This window comes from Akebia trifoliata, chromosome 7 (assembly GCF_017979445.1).
Source record: "Akebia trifoliata isolate Shusen 1 chromosome 7, ASM1797944v1, whole genome shotgun sequence".
Taxonomy (NCBI): Eukaryota; Viridiplantae; Streptophyta; class Magnoliopsida; order Ranunculales; family Lardizabalaceae; genus Akebia; species Akebia trifoliata.
The window spans coordinates 1,988,097-2,003,042 of NC_141381.1; the positions used below are offsets into that span (position 1 = coordinate 1,988,097).

A 14,946-nucleotide genomic window follows, 5' to 3' on the forward strand; every position below is an offset into this window, starting at 1 on the left:
GGATGTATATGTATGATAAATGAATTAAGACTATGTATATAATCAGGTTATAAGAAATTCTAAGTTGGTCTTATAGGATATGTTATTAGTGATGTATAGCTGATCAATTACTTGCAATCATGTACCTTAACTTGCCATTTTGACGATTTGGGTGTGGCCCAAATGTTAAGATACTGTGTATTTGAGTGAGATAAAAACAATTAGGTTCGAGTTTTCTTGGTCATATTGATGGCTGAGATGATCTCATTATTCAAATTATATCTCCGGGTGATGAAGTACCGTTGAATCGGTAGTGCATTTCAGCTTGGAATATGTAGAACAACACTCCACTCAGAAGGATAGGTTGTTGAGTATGACTTTGTCATATTGTTGTCTATCAAGTTTCTTTCAGACTATGAACAACATTTCCCTTCTATTTTTTGCAGCTTTGTTTTTGTTTTTGGTGTTGTAATCTATATTGTTTTTGGTTTTGTTTTTAAATCAGTGCTTTGTTTGCGTCTCTAATCTATATAGTTGAGTTGTGTCTCTCATGTTTCTTAGCATTCTTGTGTTGTTTTTGTACTCATAAGTAATTTTCTTAGATGGATTCTTTTTGTTCTTTATTTGCTGTATGCCTATATCAGTAATAGATTTCATCTTGGGGATATGTGTGAGTATTAGTTGAGTTGTGTCTCTCATGTTTCATAGGTGAATGAAGGAGAACCAGAGTAATCCCACACATTTTTCTCAGGGTCTAAAGGATCCCAAAGCTTCAAACCCAAAGTTGAATCTGGTTCGTTAACTTGAATACATAGATGAAGTGAAGATGGCTTCAAGATCCTGTTTTTATTAATAGATGTAGATTTCCCATCTTGAAACCTTTTTTCTTTATTATTGTCTCGAAGAGGAAGAGTAAGAGGGACCCTTTTTTCTGAACTACTACTTTGTTGCTTCTTGTGATTGGGGACTGTATTTTCCTTGTTGTCGAATGGGATGATGATTTAAGCATAGTTGGTTTGGATTTGTAAATTATGACTCATTGCAACTCTTTCTCTGTATAAATTAATGTGATAGAGAATCTCGATGTTCTCTATTTCGATCTATTCTAACCGTGGGTAATAGGCAAGTAGCAAAAAAAAAAAAAAAAATTAGATATCAATTTATAACAATTTTAGATATCGGTTTATAACCGATTTCTAAAGTCTCAGGCGTAGGACATCAGTTCTATAAAATCCGATATCTCAAATCTTTTTGGGTTATTGTGTGCTGTTATACAAAGACGCAGATTAGGAAGGGTTTTAAGCCGTTCCAAATTCCGAGATCTGGAACGGTTTTTAACCGTTCCAAATGATGAAACATAGAACGGCTTTCAGCCGTTTTACCTCATTAACGACGCCTTGATTAAAGACGGTCTGCAAGCCGTTTCATAGTGACGTAGGAACGGTAATAAACCGTTCCTAATTTCCATATTTGTTGTAGTGTATGTTTAAGATTGATTTTTTATTTTCTCGCATAAAATAATTTTGAAAATTCATAGAATTTAGATTAATCAATCGGAAGACACCATTGCGTCTGTTGAGTGTACTCCCAATTTACCAAAATTCCCCACATAAGAGAAGTCTACAATACACACAACAACGTCTTGCGATTGGGTAACACGAGATTATGTGAAATTTCGGATTGACTTTTCCCTGGAAAAAGAAAAGAAAAATCTTTTTTCAAAATCATATTCTCCTTTAAATTCATATTGAACATTGAGCCCACCTAAACGAGATTTTCTAGTCAACATAAATGAGACCAAAAGTCAATTATGGTTTTAAAACTTGGTTCTTAGCTATTTGGATGTTGGAATGGGCCAATAAGATGAATCAAACCAGTTATAAGTAACCTCCTTTGTTCTTATGAAAGCTTGTAAGGCAATTGATTTGCAAAGTGTGAAGAGATCTTTCCTCTGATCAGGTTTGAGGCGATGGAATTTTCGAAGAATCCTCTATCAAAAACGAAATTCTTCGGAACAACTGCAAATAATTGAATTTGAGACATTTTTTGGGATTGAAATCAAGAAAATAAATCAAAAGGTGAGGGTGACTGATACTTCTTTGCATTGCAGTAAATTGATCTTTTTTTATTTGGGATCAGTTGCATTGCAGTTAAACAAAGGAAATAATACAAATAAAGCTTTGTGCTTCTTTGATCTCTCTTTAATTGATGCAATTTTGTTGGTTTATGTCCATGATTTGATTCACTAATGATTAAAAACATGAAACTCATGCTTTGTGAATTTCTAGTATAATGTTAGTGGTTAGAAACGTTGTGACAAAATTCTCTAATTTTTTGAAAAAAATTGTGATTAATTCAAGATTCTTCGGATAAAATTGGGTTTGTAATTTTCGGTAGGTATCTACTTGAATCAGCTAAAACAAATTTGCTTTTGAACCCACTGAAGGTTGTTCGATGACTTTTAAGATTTTTAGTAAGTGGGCATAAAGAGTCGTGCTTGAGTGACCTCAACGGGAAACACACAAGGGACACCTTGACGTGTTGGCACGCGCATGTCCGTAGATGTGTTTTACTCATACTCGGAGAAAACACTTCTATGGGCATGCGTGCGCCACCACTTCAAGATGTCCTCCGTGTATCCTCACTGAGGTCACTCCAGCATTAATCATATGTGAAAATTTTGGTGGGCGCCACAAGTAAATGGACGTTGAGAGCTTATATGGTGGGAGAGAGTAGCGCACCTAAATATAAAAATCAGAAACAACAAAACAAATTCATTAACTACATTCAATTGTAACCAAGATGAAATGAATCGAAGACAATGTTTTAAAAACCGGACCACTCAATGAACCGTATGATTAGCCGGGCTAGTGATTATTGGTCCAACCCATAGGTGACGTACAATGAAATTTTATGGATTTTTCCCAAACCAAACATCTTCAACCTCTTCTTCTTAGTTTTGAGATTTTAATTTTTTTACAATCCTCTTCAACTTTGAAAAGTATTTTTGTGATTCTTTCCAATCTATAAGTATTTTTATGGTTCTTTTTCAACCTTAATGATGCAGTTTACTTCTTCAACCTTCAAACCTAACAAACTAGATAGGATTTTGATGATGGAATTCTGGATTAAAAATCTATAAGTTTTAAACACAGGCAAGATTGAAAACTATGGATTGAAGATGAGGTTCAATAGCTGAATTAGTTTTTATTTTTTACTATAAAGGTTGAAGAACTTGAAAATGATTCGTGTTCGGAAGAAAAATCAAGGTTTGTTGGGTATATGTTGGATAAAACGTAAAAATGAAGTGTTTTCTACAAGGGATTAAGTTGGGGTTGAAAACAAGGGATAGAGGAAGGATTAACTTCTTAACCTCCAACAATGTTTGAAACAGTTCACCATCTGATTTTGTTACTCACAATTGATTAAAACAATATTCTTTTTATTGTATAATATTCTGCATCCAAGGGCTGAGCAAGGATATTGGCCATCCCACGGAACTGAACTGAACCAAATCAACCTTAGTTTGGTTTGGAGTGGTTTGATTCTATTGGCATTTCAGTTTGTTTCTGGTTCTTATTTAGTAGAACCGACTTATGTTGGTTCGATTCCGATTTACAATTACCATAGTCATTAGTTTCGTTAACTGTATAAAACTGAAAATTTTGATCGTTATAGATCCAATACTTTCCTTAAACTTTCAATAGTAAATAAGCAATTCATGTAACAATAGGAATCTATATTTACTCATGTCCATTTTCCATAACTATATAAAAAAATGCATGAAAGCTACCACTGCTTGTTTTTGTTCTTTTTCTTATTTTCCTTCGACTTGGAATTCTCCTTATTACTGCTGCTTTGGGCTCCTGTTGTAACATTGGCCTGTGAAGGCTTGCCAGTAGTATTAGCATCATCTTTCAAGAACGTAGAATTTTTTTTACCACTGAAGGATAAGAAAAACTCACAAATTTCAGCATATACATATTAACACAAAAATGGATCCAAAGAAATATTAATCTGTTGGGTTGTTCAAAAGCAAAATGGATTTTAAAACATAGACATAACGGCTAAAATGTTTGTAACTTTGTGTATTGAAACTGACCTTGCACTCAAAGCAGTTGGAGTAGTTTTAATTCATCAAGCATGCTTTTGGCTTTTCTAGATAGGCTCACATCTTCATTGCCAGAAGGGCTCTTTTGATTCAATTTGATCATTGTAGCATTAGGAACGCAGATGAATTCTGCCAACTTCATCTGCACTCATAACAGAACATCTTTAGATACATTTCTGATTAAGAAAAGAGGAAAAAAATGGCATAAAATGAACATTGCCCATACCTTAATGAGTGTTGGATGTGAAGTTCTTTGTGTCAGCAAACGTGTCCCAAAATTGTTCATAAATCTTTTGCTGAAGTAGATGGAAAGTTATCATCATTCCCTTTGTCAGTATTGCATGAAGGCAGGTCCTCGGGACTTGAATTTTTTATTTCCAATTCAACATCATCTTCTTGGACATGGGTACCACCTAGATTCTTTGGGAACAGTATCCCCATTACATCCTCTTTGCATTGAATCATGTCAATGTCTATAACAAGAGCCCCGCGACATAAAAATTGCTGACCAATATTTCTCGAATGTAGTATTACAAGAGGATTTTCAATTTGTAGAAGTGCTTCAGCAAGCACATTTACAAAGTAACGGTTTCTTCTTTTGCGAAGGATCTCACAAAATGCCCTAGGCAACTGTGAAATAATATCATTTCTACCCAGCAGCTTTGACAGCAAATCAAAATGCTTGCCAGAGTTCAAGCAAATTAAACTGACTAAAACAACCAACCTCAATGCCAGCAAAGGATAATACTGCTTGGCAGAAATTTGAGATTTTTCAAGCCATTCGCAAGTTTCCCTCCAATTGAAGAGAATTTGCTGTATTATGCCAGCCATAAAATCATAATGTCCTCCTAAAATTGTATGAATGTCAGTACCCGAAGAGATACACGGCTTTTTTGTCCAACTCTCACAAGCAAGTATTTCAATGAGAGAAGATTTCGTCGTGGAAAAGGACCCTTGGCAAGAACATACCAAGAACAAAAGACGTTCAACAAGATAAACATAAAAGAATGGCGATATATAATCAAATTCCATATGCCAGTTGGCACTAAATGTTTCTTGCAAAGCTGCTTGAAGGTTGTTGGCGAGAGGCACTTGTTGCGATCCTGAAATTAGGTGCTCTTTAAGCTGATCAATAAATAACTTCCATGATGGGTTCCCATCAAAGCACTTTGCAATCATCTCATACATTTGATCAGTTAGCTTACCAGACACAAACAACAACATCACAACCCTTCCAATTTTCCCATACGTCAACTTGCCTTTTGAATTGACATTCTCTATAATACCTTCTTCAAGCAGATCCCTATAAAGATCGGTTCCTCTCAGAGAAATCACATTCTCTGTCATTGTTTGTCTCCAGTCTAGAGGAAATACAATGTTCAAGAAGTTCCATTTACATGAGTCAAGGAATTTCTGCAGCTTCTGCAGTGCCCAAGCATGGATTTTCCAGTCCACTATCTTGGACACCAAAAGAATCTTTGTGACTTCAAATTTGTGAAGTATGATCATACCTTGGCAAAATAATGAGAAACAATTCTGAATACCAAATGTATGAAGAGCTTCCAATTTCTCCAATACTTCCAAGCCAACCGAAAGTAATTCTGAAACCCAATAACTTCGAGCGGCAGAAACAAATTGGCCAACATCCATACCAATCAAGTTCCCATTCTTGTGAAGAATTCGGTCATTGATTTCTTTCTTCCAATAGGCATCTTTCTTAAGCAACATGTAGATTGTAATCTTATTAAACTCTTGTTTCCGTACACCCAAGAAACCTAAACAGAACTCCCCATAAGACACATATTCTTGTCCATCGGATGTACCAAGAGATTGGAGATATCCAAATATGTTCATGATTTTCTCCCTCCATAAATTCCAGGAGTAAATAAGAGACTCCATAGAAACACTGTTACGAGAGATCATGTCGTCGGCGTGCTTCAACGGATTCAAAATCACTTCATGTTCCCACTCATACTTTGAAGGTTGTAACTGAAGATGCACGTCAATTATTCTCCAAGAAGAGATAATTTCAGCTCGGATATTCTTAAGTCTCTTGGAGGTACTCAAACATTTTCCCAAGTTTAACAAGCTAACCTCTTGGTTTGACATTATGTCCGTCTCTGTACAAACAGATTCATAGAAGACATCTGACGTGTCTTTAGCAATCATCTTGGCTTTCGAAAGAAGTTCTTCCTTATTAGTAAATTGCTTCAATGGCCAACCTTTGCTTCCGGTTGCCCAAAGAGAGTTGCAAAGAACATACAATAGAATCAGACTTGATGCATCATTGGCATGCCCACCCTTTCCTAGCATATCAGCCTCAAGAAGAAGATCACCTTTCAGCCTTGCAATGATGGCCGCTTCGAGAAAATTTCCCGATTCTATCTCCAACAACATGAGGTCTTCGAGATAATTCCAAGTTCTCAAGAAAGTGCGAATGGAATCCGTAGAATGGAAGGCCCGAACAAACTTCATCATAGTTGAGGTATCCTTCAACTCATGATAGTGAAGTGCACATCTCTCCATAAAAGTTTGCTCCATTTCTTTCAATTCTTTACTTCTTCCGACCATATCAATAGTTGAATCTGCATTTCCTTTCCAGAATTTGATGAAGTTAAGACCCAAGTCAAAGAGTTTTCCCGTCGTGCAAACAGACAAGCATTTCGAGAAATAGTTTCCTTTTGCATATACTTCAGCAGCAAGAGACCAACATTCAGCAAAAGTAAAACAGTCACCAGCTTCCTCTAACCTTGATTCCCCACATTTCTCCAAATAAATGGTACCTAAGTCAGTGACAAAAGAAAACACTATAATTAACTGACCCCAAGATGGTGGCACGCTAGATTTTAAAAGTGAAAATATAAGTTAACCTTTGAGTGGTGGTCCATTGGGGCAGTATCTATGTTGGATATACGTGTGTGGCAAACAAGGTTGAGGACCAAAGTACAACAGTTATACGTAAAATATTTACTGAGATGTAGGGACCCATAACAAATGATAGTGTCCCATATGTACAAACATTTAGCGGAAGATAATTCCTTTGAGTCAACAGATCTCAATGGTTACATAAGGATTCCTCTCAAAATACCTAGTCAAGTCATGGATGCACAACTACAAATCTAACAGTACTTATTTAGATAATAAACTCAAAAGGCATTTGATCAGATTATGATACCACACATGACACATCACGTAGTAAACAAAAAACAATATGATTAACAAATTACTTCCCAAAAAAATGGCAGAGGAACTCTCAGAGAGAGCACAACAACCAAGATACAAAGGACACTTGTCTCTTAACATTAAATTCAAACTTGGGCACCGAGTGGGCTAAATTGTAAGCCAATTGTGGAATTCTCAGTCAAAGTGTTAGTTAGAACTTTTTGGGATTCTATCTAATATTTTAGGAATATCTTAATAAGGAGATTCTAGGTATATATTACCAGATCTCATAATTATTTTATTTCCTAGATTAGTGGAGGATTCTTTCCTCTGTTAGCTTGATTAGTTCCTAATCTTAGGGCTTGCCTATTGCAGCCAACTCCTCTATATATTTCTATGTAATCTTTCATTCAAGATAAGAAATCAATGAGCAAATTTTTTTCAAAAACTTACATGGTATTAGAATTTGGTTCTGAAAACCTAATTCTCCCACATGACCAAATACGGCATGGCGACTGAGAGACAAAGCTCCGCATCCGAAGTGACCTCCAATCCGGAAACAACACCTGCTACAAAATCGTGATGATGTTTATCTGCGGGAAAGAAAAAGACGATGTTTATCGGACAAAATTTCCTCCAATGGTCCTAGTCCATGATGATGTTTATCTGTGGGAAAGGAAAAGACCATTACCTCACTGGAGAAGTCATTGTACCGGAGAAGACTTACCCTAAATTCAAGCTATGGAAAACAGAGAATCACATGGTGATGTCATGGCTGATTAATTCGATGAACAATGATATAGGAGATAATTTCCTTCTGTACAAAACAGCCAAGGAAATCTAGGAAGCTGTAAGAGAGACGTATTCAAGTTCTGAAAATACTTCAGAATTGTTCGAAATTGAAGCCATATTACATGATCTGTGCCAAGGGGATCTCACAGCTACTCAATATTTTAATACTCTTACCCGCCACTGGCAACATCTAGATATGTTCGAAGTCCACGCATGGAAGTGCTCAGAAGACACAGTCCTATACAGGAAAATTATGAAGAAAAAACGGACCTTCAAATTTCTTTTCGGCCTCAACAAAAACTTGGACGAAGTCAGAGGCAGAATAACGGGGATAAAACCGTTGTTGAGTATTAGAGAGGCATTCTCATAAGTTTGTCGTGAGGAAAGTAGGAAGAAGGTGATGATGGGATCTCAAAATTCTGGTCCCACACTAGAAGGATTTGCCTTTGCAATCCGTGGAACCCAACCGAACAACAATAATGACAATCGACAGAAAAAAGAGAGACCTTGGTGTGACCATTGCCGCAAACCTGGACATCTCAAAGAAAATTGTTAGAAAATTCATGGCAAACCTGTAGACTGGAAGCCATCACGATCAGCAAATGATAGGGAAAGCTGAGCCAATGTTGCTGCCACCACAAATGAAAATCTAACACCTACCGAGACGAGCTCTTTCACCAAAGAACAACTTGAAGTCTTACAGAAACTCTTCAGCCAGAGTTCAATATCCCAGTCAAGCACTTCTGTCCTTGGAACAAACATGTTAGCACAGAAAGGTAATTTTTCCAATGCCTTTACAGTTAATAAAAGACATTTAAGACCGTGGATCATTGACTCTGGAGCATCAGACTACATGACGGGAGATGCAACAATATTTCATGAATACAGCCCATGCCATGAGAATCACACAGTCCGAATAGCTGATGGATCTTTCTCCAAAGTTGTAGGAACTAGTTCAATCAGGGTTACAAAAGACCTGAATCTAAACTCTGTTCTCCATGTCCCTAATTTGGACTGTAATTTACTCTCAATTAGTAAATTGACTCGTGATTTTGACTGCGTCACTAAGTTTTTCCCAAATTTATGTGAATTTCAGGAATTGGATTCGAGGAGGACGATTGGCAGTGCTGAGTTGTGTTATAGATTCTATCTTCTCAAAGACGATTCTCTTCCAAGAAAACAAACTCTAAATGCAAGTTGTGTGTCCTTGAAGAGTCGGTTAGTTTTAAATTCCAATGTCAATAAAGATAGTGAGATTATGTTATGGCACTATCGCCTATGTCATCCAAATTTCATGTACCTTGAAAAATTATTTCCTTATTTGTTTATCAATAAAAGTTCAAAAATTTTCAGTTGTGAAATTTGTCAATTTGCCAAACATACTTGGAACCATTATTCATTTTCCATGATTCATAGTGATGTGTGGGGCCCTTCAAGAATTAAAAATATGACAGGAACACGTTGGTTTGTATCTTTTGTTAATGATCACACTAGATTGACATGGATATTTCTTATGAAAGAAAATTTTAAAGTTGGCCAAATTTTTCAAAATTTCAACTCCATGATACAAACTCAATTCCAAACCAAAATCCAAGTCCTAAAAACTAATAATGCCAGAGAATACTTCAAATCTATCTTCAGTACCTATCTCTTGAGTCAGGGCATAGTTCACTTGAGTTCCTGTGTTGACACTCCCCAACAAAATGGGGTTGCAGGGAGAAAAAAACAGACATTTGTTAGAAGTAGCACAGTCTTTTATGTTCTCTACTCACGTTCCAAAACAATTTCGGTGAGAAGCAGTCCTTACAGTTGCATATCTTATCAATAGAATGCCCTCCAGAGTTCTAAAGTTCCAAACTCCTTGTCAAGTTCTCCTTAACTCCTTCCCACATACCAAAATCATCTCCTTACTTCCTCCTAAAATATTCGAGTACTCAGTCTTTGTTCACATACATCAACAACATCGTAGCAAATTAGACCCTAAATCCATCAAATGTATATTTCTCAGATACTCCCAAAATCAAAAGGGTTATAAGTGCTACTCTCCTATAATTAGAAAGGTGTAAAACTCAATGGATATGACATTCTTTGAACATTAATCCTACTACCTCAAATCTGATATTTAGGGGGAGAACATCAAGGAATATCAATTTTGAGATACTATTCATGGTATTGGAACCAATCCAGACCATACTCTTCAGCCCGGGGACTCCTCACAGCTACCACAACCTGTTTCAATCACTTATCTAGAAATCAACCATCCCCCAAATCCTGAAATCAATGTGCCACCTTAATCACTAGTCCACCAATCCGAGCCTCAATCACCAGTTCACCAATCCGAGAGTCATCTTCCATCACTACATATTGCAAATGATGAGCTTCGTGCCTATGTTAGGAAGAAGAAGAAATCTGAGAGGGAGAGGGAGAGAGAGCACACAACACCTCTCACATATGACCAAGAATCTGAACCAGATCCAAAACCAATTGAAATTTACTCAGGTAAGGGTACTGTTGATCTTGAAATTGTTGTTCCTACTATTAATGATTCAAATATTCCAATTGCTTTAAGAAAAGGTGTTAGAACATTCACAAATCATCCTATTTGCAGATTTATTTCATATGATGGCTTGACACCTTCCTATCATCATTTATTTCTGCTCTTGACAATGTATAGGTACCTAACTCTATTCAGGAAGCTCTCAAAAACCCATTGTGGAGAAAAGCTGTAAGAGAAGAAATTGGAGCTTTGGAGAAAAATGACACATGGGTAATCTCAGAACTTCCCTGGGAAGAAACCAGTTGGTTGTAAGTGGATCTTACAAATCAAACATAAGGCCAATGGAAGTATTGAGAGATTTAAAGCCCGTTTTGTTGCTAAGGGCTTTACAATCTTATGGAATAGATTACCAAGAAACATTTGCTCCAGTGGCCGAACTCAACACTATCAGAGTTCTCCTCTCCCGTGCAGCAAATCAAGATTGACCCTTGCATCAACTGGATGTCAAGAATGCATTCCTGAATGGTGACTTGGATGAAGAAGTGTATATGGAGATACCTCCGGGATTAGAAACTTCCTTCAACAACAATAAAGTGTGCAAACTTAAAAAATCTCTGTATGGACTCAATCTCCACGAGCATGGCTTGACAGGTTTGCAAAGTCAGTGATTAGGCATGGGTACAGTTAATGTCAGGCAGATCATACATTATTTGTGAAATTTTCTCCAGAAAGGAAAATAGCAGTGTTGATTGTATATGTCGATGACATCATCCTAACAAGTGACCACGAAGAACTCCTGAGTGTAGAAATTCTTATAAGAGTTTCTTGGTTATTTCTAATCTTCCAAGGGTTCTTTTGTTATTTGTAACACTCTTATGATGTTAATATATATATGAGTGAGAGAGAGAATAAAACAACTCTCTCTTCATCTCTTTTCTTCTTCTCCACAAAAACCCTAATCCTAAAACTCTCAAATCTACTTGGTATCAGAGCTCAAGATCAATAAGGACCTTAGATACAAATTTAAAGAAAAAGGAGAGAGACAAGAAGACTTTCTTACTTGTTGCGTCTGATGACGTCAGCAGCCGACGTACTGACGTCATCTGACGCTGTTTCGTCGGATATATTGACCTTTTCTGATTGTTTTTAAGAGATGATGATTTTAGAGAATTTTAGGAATAAGTTTCATGTGATTTGGAGTTGTTTTGAGCAAGTTATGATGTTTTTAATGAAAAATCAACAAAAATGACGGAAATTCAGGATCTGTCATTTTCTCTCCGTTTGTTCATTTCGATTACTTTTTTCTGAGTTTGGACATGAGTAGTTTGGTCATTTTTTATGAGGAATCTAATGGTGGTGGCCGTTGATCGATTGATCAAATATTGAAGCTTCGGTGATCCTTTCTTTGGACACCTTTTTTGTTTTTTTTTGTGTGCTGAAAATAGTGTTTTTTATGCAAATCTGATCTCTTGTGGTATTTTCTGATATGGATTGGCTTGTTCTCCATATTCTAATGCTTGCCATGTGTTGTTAAAGAGGATAATAAGTGTGTTTCTCCATCGGGTGAAGTGTACATCAACTTCGGATATCTAGTGGAGTGTATTTCGTGCTCACAAGGTGGTGTTGTTTTTTTTTTCAAAAGTTTCTTTACAATGTCTGAGGTTAGTCAGTCTTCGAATGTGTCTTTAAATGGTGAAGGGAGTATTAGTAATACTCAAAGTATTGCTTCTAATCTTCAGATCACTATGGTGAAGCTAGATGGCCAGAATTTCCTTGCTTGGTCTAAATCGGCCATACTATGCATTAAAGGAAAAGTTAAAATGGGATATTTGACCGGTAGGTTACCAATTCCTGATTCTAAAGATCCAACCTTTGACAGATGGGATGCAGAGAATGCTATTGTTATGTCTTGGTTACTCCATTTTATGCAACCCGACATTAGCAGTAATTACTTATTTTTACAAACCGCAAAGAAAATATGGGATGCAGTTACAAAGACATATTCAGAAGTAGGCAATACAGCTCGTGTGTATGAGTTGCGCCATAGTATTTGGCAGATGAGGCAAGGTGATAAGTCCTTGTCTACATATTATTCTACTCTCCGACATCTATGGGAAGAGTTGGATCATTATCAGACATTTCGGGCCCATTATTCTATCGATGCTATTGCGTATAAGAAGTTGGTTGAAGAAAATCGTGTATTTGAGTTACTTGCTGGTTTAAACTCCGAGTACGAACAAGTCAGGGTTCAAATTCTAGGAAAGGAGCCTCTTCCATCATTAACTACAGTATATTCCTATTTGCATCGTGAGGAGTGTCGTCGTAATGTTATGCTCCAACCTACCATTCATGAGAGATCAGCCTTAGCCTTGATGTCCCAAAGAGGAGGTCGCAATAGTAGTCGTGCTCGAGGCGGTGGTCGTTCAGGGACAACTGTTGATGATAAAGATAAGTTGAAATGTGACAATTGTGGTCATACTCGCCATACTAAGGATACTTGTTGGGATCTTCATGGCCGTCCATCACATAGAGGTTCATTTGCCGTTGGCCGAGGAGGTAGTCGTTACAATAGTGGAAGGGGTTCAAGTGCTCTTTCTATTACTTCCATGGAGACATTAGAGCCTACTCCAACTCTAACACCGGCATCTGATAGTACTAACCTCTCTCGAGGTGAGATTGAGGCTTTTTGGCGTTTTATGGCTCAATTGGAGCCTCCTAGTACGGCTTCTACATCTGCGATCGCTTACTCAGGTACTTCGGCCTCGGCCTTCAGTGCTTCAGTTTCCGCTCCTAACAGTTCTTGGGTTATTGATTCAGGGGCATCGGATCATATCACTGGTATGTTTTCATTTTTTTCATCCTATCATATATGTTCTGGTAGGGACAAAGTAAAAGTTGCCGATGGTTCTTATTCTTCTATAGCTGGCAAGAGTAGTGTTATTGCTCATCCATCTATGACCTTATCATCTGTTCTTCATGTTCCTAATTTTGCTTTAAACCTCCTTTCTGTGAGTCATATCACGAAATCATTAAATTGTAGTGTCACTTTTTTTTCCTTTTCATTGTGTTTTCCAGGACTTGGATACGAGGAGGATGATTGGTACGGGGCATGAGGAAGGAGGACTTTATTTTTTGGATCCCCCATCACGGGTTGCTACCTTAGTCTAGAAGCTTCCATCTACTGTTCGGAGTTGGCTTTGGTTTGAGGAGTTATTACTATCAGTAAGATACAGCATATATATTTAGCTAGAATTACTCTCTCTAGTTATAGCATGATTTTGTATTATGGCTGTCGATATCTGTCAATCGGATACAACATATATATTTAGCCATAATTAGTCTCTCTAGTTATAGCATGATTTTGTATTATAGCTGTAGATATCTTGTAATTAGTAGGAAGATTATAGTTTCCTTATTTAGTCTCTCCTTGATTTTTGTAATTGCTGACATTTAGCCTTGTAATCAGCCCAATAGTTTCTATATAATATGAGGAACCCTCACAATGAGAGGTATTCAGTACAATTGACATGGTATCAGAGCCTAAATCATCTAAATTAAGATTGTTCTAGGTTTCAATTTTTTTAGGGCAGAGAGTTTCTTTCTTGCTGGAAACTACTCTTTTGTGGTGATTAGTGACTATCGACAGATTCTTTAGAGATTGTGAAAATTTTGTGGTGGCTGTCGACAAGTTCTGTGCAGTCTGTGGTGGTTGTTGGCAGGTTTTGGGTTGCTATTTCTTAGTAGAACAGTGTTGGAGTGGATCGGTTGGTGCTGGAGTACTGTTGTTTGGTGCTGTTTGGGTTGCTGACTAGTGATTTTGGGCTCTAAAGGTTGCTGTTTGGTGGACTTGGGCTTGCTGTCCAACAAATCTGGTGGGTTTTATGCTGGAGTACTGTTGTTTGGTGCTGTTTGGCTTGCTGACTCGTGATTTTGGGCTCTAAAGGTTGCTGTTTGGTGGTGGACTTGGGCTTGCTGTCCAACAAATCTGGTGGATTTGGGGCTGTTACTTTTTTTATCAGGTTTTACAATTTCTGATCCTAGTGGTTTCGGGTGTTTATTTTGATTTCAAGTTGGTGTTGTTGTTATATTGGTTTCATCATGTCTTCTAGTGAATCTTTCGGGGTCCGTTTTACTGGAAACAATTATTCTACTTGGGAATTCCAGTTTCAATTGTTTGTTACGGGGAAAGAGTTGTGGGGCCATATCGACGGTAGTGATCTAGCCCCTACGGAGCCTAGGGAGCTGGCTAAGTGGACCGTCAAGGATGTACGTGTGATGTCTTGGATCTTGGGGTCTGTCGATCCTCTTATTGTGCTCAATCTAAAGCCTTATAAGACTGCGAAGACCATGTGGGAGTATTTGCTAAAGGTTTATCACCAAGATAATACCGCACGCCGTTTTCAAT

At 37.3% G+C, this 14,946-nt stretch overlaps 1 protein-coding gene across 4 annotated transcripts in view; it reads right to left on the bottom strand.

Moving 5' to 3' along the window:
• Positions 1-3,734: 3,734 nt before the first annotated feature.
• LOC147397932 (uncharacterized) overlaps positions 3,735-14,946 on the bottom strand; it is a 58,741-nt gene continuing 47,529 nt past the window's right edge. For all 4 annotated transcript variants that reach the window (XM_086447017.1, XM_086447019.1, XM_086447020.1 and 1 more), the window contains 3 exons: positions 4,317-6,873; positions 4,082-4,232; positions 3,735-3,922 (listed from right to left, as the gene is read on the bottom strand). In XM_086447017.1, coding sequence (XP_086303143.1) covers positions 4,373-6,873 — 2,501 coding nt within the window. In that variant the 3' untranslated portion in view covers positions 3,735-3,922; positions 4,082-4,232; positions 4,317-4,372. The remainder of the gene's footprint in view (positions 3,923-4,081; positions 4,233-4,316; positions 6,874-14,946) is intronic.